Here is a 7,742-nt window from a genome sequence, read left to right on the forward strand (position 1 = left end):
TCCCTCTGTGGGGGGAAACTCCCACTAGGTTTATATCTGGGACTCTCCACCATTTGACCTTAGAACTGAAGAAGCTTCTCTGGTGAGAGGTGAAACGTCTTCAAGCAACTTAAAGAAGTCCAGACGCTTTTCTTTCCAAGCTCCTTTGACTCTTTTTCTCTCCTTTTAATCACCACCTAAAACATCTCACCAACTACAGTTTGTTGTGATTATTGAGACACTGGGTGTGCAAACTATGAATAAAAAACATTTTAATGTGTGGCCGAATACAGAGTACGTTTGGCAGTTCAGGGTGGGTGGGTGCTCTGATGAGACACCGACAGAGAATATGGAGTGTCAGGCATCGAGACTGGCAAACCCTCGGCCACTCGTTAGGTAAGAAGCTTTTAATTTAATGAATTTTTACATCTACACTTTCATGTATAACCAGGACAGTTGTAATCACCTTTATATACAGAGAGAACACCTATGACCACCTGTGGTGATTAATAACACATTTGGTCTCTTAAGTTTACGAAGCTGAAGAAATGCAGTAATACAACCCACGATTGGTTTGTTTTACTTCAGGCTCCTTAAATTCTGCTGCTTCATGTGGATGGGTGGAGCAGCGCAGGACTGCTGAATTATTCCTGGAGGAGGAGAAGTTTGAGCATGTAGTGTTTCAGCTGTGTGCTGACAACAGCAAGGTAAACATTACATTCATTCCCTCTGTCTCAGCTTTCAAAGGAAATCTGTTTTCTGGACACTTTCTACTGAGTACATCAGTATCTACTCTGAACATGAATAATTTCGTCTTTTATGTCTTTTTTTCTTTTTAAAAAAATTATGAATAACAAATCATTGATCACAAAAATGTATATGTGTATCGCAGAGGTGGAAAGTAACGAATTACATTTACTTGCGTTACTGTAATTGAGTAGTTTTTTTTGTGTATTTGTACTTTTTAAAGTCATTTTTCAAATCTGTAATTTTACTTTTACTTAAGTATATTTTTAAAAAGTATTGTAGTTCGCTACGTTTTCAATCATACCCGTTACTGAGTAAATTAAAAATAAAAAAAAACATTGCGCTTTGGAAATACTGCAGGGAACAATGGGTAGTAGAACAAATTGGCGCTAAGGTCACGTTAAAGATGGAGTCTGACATCGGTGTTACGGAGCTTTATTATGCAGTGTAAGCTGTGTTTGCCCAGAGAGACCGAGTTAGCAGCTTTTAAAAATTCCACATTAACCTGCGCAAGCATGTAGAGGTAAGTTAAATACAACTCGTACCCTTATGGTAGCAAAAAGGCTGTGTTCAAATTAATCACATTAAGTTAAGACATCTGTGAAGAACACAGATAACGTTGGTTGGTACTAGCAACTTGCTGTAATCGGGCACGTTGTTGTCCACGCAACTTACATTTTTTTTTACTGGGTTGGTAAATTGCCAAAAGAAAATGTGTTTACCTACGTTTTTCCTGTTTGTTAATAATAATTTATTTTAAAAAATAGTTAAATTAAAGACAGAAGCGGCTACTTTCTTACTTAACCCACATATGTTCACACTGCAGGCAAAGGAATAACAGAGCGCTCACTTACCTTAGATTAGTCAAAGACAGCTGACTTCTGTTACTTGTTAATTAGCACTTGCAACCTCCCGTTAACTAGCCTGTTACTATCCAATAAAAAAACCACGAGGTATAATGGTGTAATTTACCAGCGGTAGCTATGTAATGCATTGATGTCTTATTAGGGACGTCAAAAAACTTTCTCTCAAACTTAACACTGGCTTGCCTGCCTCAGCTGCCTTCGAGCGTCTCTTTAGCTGTGCTGGACTACTGTTCACTGCAAAGTGAGCAAGGATGAACTCTACTAACTTTGAAAATCAACTCCTCCTCAAAATTAACAGGAAGTTCAGAGAGTAACACTCTAGGATGGATACAGGAACTTTAATCTAGAGGTACAGTAGGGCAGGGCCATGTTTAAAAAATTAAAAAAACATTTTTAAAGCAGCTGCCATTCAGTTCAGGACTTGTTCTCTTATTTGACAGTTTAGAACACATTCTCATGTGAAATAATGATATGGTTTTGTATTGAAAACACTGTAATACCTGACAGTTTGGTTGATTGGTTTGGTGACCATTATCCATTTTCATGTATAGACTTGCAGTTTAACTGCCACTGCACTTTAATTTGTAAAGTTTTTCTTTTCACTAAAAAAGAACTACTTTGAGATTTATATCCCACTGTCTTTTTTTGCACTACTCAGAAGCGGCTGTCCTCCTGCTGACAGAAACGTAACTATGTAACTTTTACTCTGAGTACATTTTAAATGAGCTACTTTTTACTTTGACTTGAGTACACTTTTAGACAGGTAATTTTACTTGTACTTGAGTAAAATTTCAGCAAAGTAATAGTACTTTTACTTGAGTAAAATATATTAGTACTCTTTCCACCTCTGGTGTATCGACAAACATTAAATTATGTGTTTGATAAGCTTGAATCTCTGTTTAGTACCTGGAGTCAAGACATGATGAGTTTTGCTTGGTATTTACATATTTATCTCCCATCACCACTAAACAATAAATCCTTTTTAAAGTGTAGTATTTTCTTTGATACTGCCTAAATCAATAAATGGTGACACTGGATGCTTTGCAGCCTCCCAGTTAAGTAACAAATGCTAATAAATGATCAGGGTGCCCAACCTGTAATGTTTAGCTTCTGTCCCCTCCTCATTAGCTTTCATAAAGGAGATCATGCACTAAAGGAGTCATTTACATCTTTTTCACTTTCCATGTTCTCTACATCAAACATGGTGATGAGTTTCTACTTGCAAAGGTCATTAGCAAGAGGAAACTACTCTGGTATGATGATAACTCACTGGACCTTGTCTGCTTGCTAACCTAGGGACGGGTTTCTTGGGGGGCTCAACCCAGGGGCTGTGGTCGTGACCTGGATGGGGCTCTGGTGGCTCTTGGGTGGTGTTTTACTTCCGGCTGCCTGCAGCAGGGCTGGGGGGAGGGTCTGTGATGGCGGACTTGGGTTGCCGGCCTGGTAGCCTAGCTGCCCCTGGGTGGGTCCGGGGTCGACTTGGGGACTTCCAGGCTAGGCCTCTGGCTGGGGCTTGGGGGGGCATGGGGGCATGCACGGGGGCCCAGCCCTGGTGCGGAGTGCACTAGGGCACTCAGCTGGAACTTCAGCTGACGGACATGTTGTTTGCAGGAGGTCTCTGCTCTGTCTGGTCTCTGCAGTGTCTTCTCTTCTTATTTCTCCTTCCCATCCTCAAGTCCTGTCTGGTCTGATTGTAATAACTTAAAATAAAAATAAATAATAAAGATCGAATAAACTATGACAATCCAGTAGACCAGTAGAGTAGAAGGTCCACTTGGGAAAGTAAATCTGTTGGGCATTTCTCTTGGCCTTCAGACAGTAATTCTGATTGTTACAGTGCTGGAAAAATACATAAATGTCAGTCTCTGTTATTAACACACATTTGTCCAACACTGCACGCTTTGAGACCAGCTGTCAGAGACCCTATGTAGAAGAAACAATAAATGGTTTCACAATATGAAATAGATATGTTGTCCTTCTATGATTTTATCAAAATGTACTGAATGTGCCTCTATTGGGGCAAATATGCCTGTTTGTAAGTAAAATGTACCACGATTTCTCCAACCCTGCAGGCTCTGAGTCAGGCCAAGAAAAGGATTAATGACCTGATTGTTGCTGAGCAGGCACAGAAAACCATCTCTGACCCGTTCATTAGTCAGCTGTCACAGGCTGACATGGAGGAGCTGAAGGCTCTGCAGAGGAAACTGACGGTCAGCATCCGTCTGGACAAAGGAGCAGAGGACCAGGACCCGGAGATCCACCTGGAGGGTCTGACCAGAGACGTGTTCACTGCTGAGTGTGCAGTCAGGTCAGCAAACAGAGACGTAAATGTTTTTCAAGAATGTTCAGTGCAAGGTCCTAACTGCTTTTTCTATTTGATGACCATCAGGGACATCATCCGAAAGGTGGAGAGGGCGGAGAACTCAAAGAGACAGGCCTTGTTAGTGAGTAGCCTGGTAGAGTGGCAGTATCCAGACCGCAGTGGCTCAATGGTGGCCTTTGATATTTACACCAACCTCAGACTGGAGGAGGCGCTAGAGAAGAAAAATAAGGTGAAGATCAAGATCAATGATGAAACGTACACCGCTGATCCAGGACTTAGAAAAGCAGTTTCAGCAAAGAGGTGTGATGTAGAGCTTCTTCGGAAAGACCTTAAAGGTGAGTCACTTATGTGCACTTAGAACTCACCACTTAGTCTTTTATTGAGGTTTTACCTCAGAAAAATGCAACAGGTTAAATGAGCACTGACTTTTTCCCTTTTTTATAAATATTAGAATGCAAAAAAAAAAAAAAACCTTGAAAAACTAATAAAAAAAGGTCACTTATAAATATCCCAACAACAAGTAATCCCAGTCCTAAACTAACATATTTGACATTTTTCACTGAAGCTCTAGGCACAGCCTATGCACACGTACACGGTTGGTGTAGCACAACATTATTTAAACTGAGCTCTTCTAATGATTTTCACAGATGACAGCGCTCTGCCTTCTTGTTGGGAGGACATGAAAGGAGACGTTGTGAAGTTGTTTGCTCTGACTCCAGGAGCTCAGGAATACAACGACGTGGAGCAGGAACTGACAAAGACCGGACTTTATCTTAACATCATCAGTGTATGTTCAGTCACAAATACACAGAGAAGACTGTATGATTTACATTTTTTTAAAATGACTCAATGATTTAAAATTTTACAAAACTTTCTTTAAAATGAAATTTAAAATTCAACTGAAATTCAACTCTAATTTGAGGTGTTTGTAAAGTTCTATTCTGAAACTGATACGTTATGAGATGGTGGTGTACTAAATTATCAGCTAATGTTAAATAGTGATAAGTTAGATCGAAATAAAATTCTAGAATTTAAATCACTAAAATCAGAGCACAGACATGTCTGAAGGTCTGTTAGTCCAGTTAGCATGATTTTAAAAAGTCATGAGAGAAAAAGAACAGAGGCAGGAAGGAGAATTATTGCACTTCTGAGAGAAATAACAACATGATGTGTTTGGATTACGTCGGCAGATCGAACGAGTCCAAAATCTGTCACTGTGGCAGAGCTACCAGATCATGAAGAAACAAATGGAGGTGAAGAATAAACACACAAACAATGAACTGCTTCTGTTTCACGGCACCACTGACACCTCCATCCATCTGATCAACAGCAAAGGCTTCAACCGCAGCTACGCAGAAAAACATGGTAAAGCCAGAGCCTCACATTACACCTGTCCAGTAAGATCATTTATAAAACGTCCACTAATGATACAGCAAATAGCTACAGTATACAGTTGGGTCCACAAGTATTTATGGGACAAATCATTTGGTAATTTTGCCTCTGTACACCACCACCATGGATTTTAAATCAAACGATCGTGAAGTGATTGAAATGCAGAATTTGAGCTTCAATTTGAGGGGTTTGACAAAGTTCCAGGATAAACTATTTAATAATAAGTCATTTTCATAAGCTGCACACTACGATACAAAAAATGGCTGGAAGTCCACAGCTGCCTGTGATCTAGTCTGCAGTTACTTTTTAGCTTTTACTTATCTCTAAATGTTGTTTCTTTATCCCTCCTGTGACCCTCTGTCTGTGACTTCCTCTGGTTTCTGTGTGTTACTTCCTGTTTTGTTTTGAAATGACCATTTCTCGTCTTTAGGAAATGTTACTTCCTGTCTTTATCTCCCTACCTCTGCTATGCTATCTGGTTGAGTATTGTCACCTGTGTAGAGCTTTGCTCAGTCTCTTTTTTTTTTTTCCTGCAGGTGCGATGTACGGCAATGGTTCTTATTTTGCTGTGAACCCCCACTATGCAACACGTCAATATGCCAGACCTGACACCAGGGGGCACAAACACATGTACCAGGCCAGAGTTCTAGTTGGAGACTACGCCCAAGGACGAAAAGGCATGATCACCCCTCCTCCCAAATCTGGGAGTGCCTCAGACCTGTATGACAGCGTCACAGATGACGCTACTTATCCAACCATGTTTGTGGTCTTCAATGATATCCAGGCCTACCCAGAATACCTCATCACATTTACATAAAGAGCCATGCTCCTGCTGTCCAACACATCTGAGACAGATGTGCCACAGATGTGTCATGTTTGTTCTGGTTTCAAAGTAGTGTGTGTCATTTAATTTAAGCTTTAAAACAGGAAACTGAAAGAATTATCTTTGGTTTGTTTTAAAGTGCCATGTCCTTGTGGTTTAATAACTTTCATGAACACAAAAAACACAGACCACAATACTGATATTTACGTTTTATAAAATCTTATTTTTTGCTGATATATTTTTCAGTTAAAGTTTAATTTTTTATAACCACTGTAACTGAGAAATGTATTGATAAAGACATTTTACAGCTAAAAAAGTACATTTGATTAAAAATACATCTTTGAGATTTTTTAAGCTGCAGTTTATCAACTGACATGTCCGCTGGTATCCATATAGTTGCAATCAGCTAATGTAAATGGATTTTTGTGGTCAGCTAATCATTTAGAGTTAAATTATTGCTGAAGTCTGGGTTCATTGGAAAAAAAATTAAATAAAAACAAACTTTATAATACGATGATGTCATGTTAGGAAAAGGAAGCTGAGATGGTGCTGATGACACAAGCCTGTATTGTTTATTAATGGCCAGCAGGGGGTGCCGCTCTTTGCAAACATATCCATCCATCTATTTTCTGCCTCTTTCTTTTTTTTCTTTGCCTGTCCCATTTGGTTCTTTAGCCGTCAGAATTGTTGTCTGAAGGCCAACAAGGAGACCCAATGGATTTACTTTGCCAAATGGATCATCGTGGCCTTGCCGTATTGGTCCATTTGATCAACCTTTGTTGTTATTATTTATTTTATTTTATTTTCAGTTGTTACAGACGGGACAGACATGAGTGAGGGATAGGAAAGGGAGAGAGAAAGAGGAAGGAAAAGAAAAACAGAAGAGGAGAGGGACAGTGAGAAAGGGGGGGAGAAAAAAAATCTCCTGGATCACCTGTTGAGAGAAGAATAGAAAACAAGCAAAAAAACCAAAGCAACATAATAAACACAACACCATCGCATTAATCTAGCAGTAAATACTAAATATTGAATGTTGTTGTGCAGCACGAAGGACCGACAGTGCACAATGTACTTTGAAGTAGCAGCCAAGAAAGGTGTAATTTAAGTCTACGAGCAGTGAACACCCGTGTGGATCAGCGCGCTTGTATTCAAAGGTTTCCCCATGTAATGGTCTGCAAGAGGGTGTAGAGCAGCGGTCCCCAAACTTTTTTGGGCCACGGACCGGTTTATGCCCGACAATATTTTCATGGACTGGCCTTTAAGGTGTCGCGGATAAATACAACAAAATAAAACTAGTACCGGTACCGAAAAAAAGATTTATTCGTAACACAGGTGAAAAGACCCAGGAAAACTGAGTTAACAATAAAAACGATAACAAAATAACGCTGAAAACCGATAAAACCCTGAAAACCACACATTTCACACCTGAGTCTCAACTCTCGCGGCCCGGTACCAAACGACTCACGGACCGGTACCGGTCCCAGGCCTGGGGGTTGGGGACCGCAGGTGTAGGGGGCCATAGCCCCGTCTCCCAGGGCATGAAGCAGGCATGGAGGAGATCCAGGCCCCAGACATCCAGAGGCCTCAGAGTGCGAGAGCCCAAGGAGGACCA

General features: G+C 40.3%; 1 protein-coding gene across 1 annotated transcript; it reads left to right on the forward strand.

The window, feature by feature from the left end:
• Window positions 1-3,664: 3,664 nt before the first annotated feature.
• LOC102194738 (poly [ADP-ribose] polymerase 14-like) lies at window positions 3,665-6,128 on the forward strand (the record flags this gene model as incomplete). Its single annotated transcript, XM_013908135.1, has 5 exons — window positions 3,665-3,900; window positions 3,982-4,263; window positions 4,570-4,702; window positions 5,106-5,280; window positions 5,844-6,128. Coding segments are annotated over 5 exons (1,107 nt in total), but the record flags the coding sequence as incomplete, so codon positions are not given.
• Window positions 6,129-7,742: the final 1,614 nt, after the last annotated feature.

This window comes from Pundamilia nyererei, unplaced genomic scaffold (assembly GCF_000239375.1).
Source record: "Pundamilia nyererei isolate P.nyererei 1_Seehausen unplaced genomic scaffold, PunNye1.0 scaffold01526, whole genome shotgun sequence".
In the NCBI taxonomy this organism is placed as follows: Eukaryota; Metazoa; Chordata; class Actinopteri; order Cichliformes; family Cichlidae; genus Pundamilia; species Pundamilia nyererei.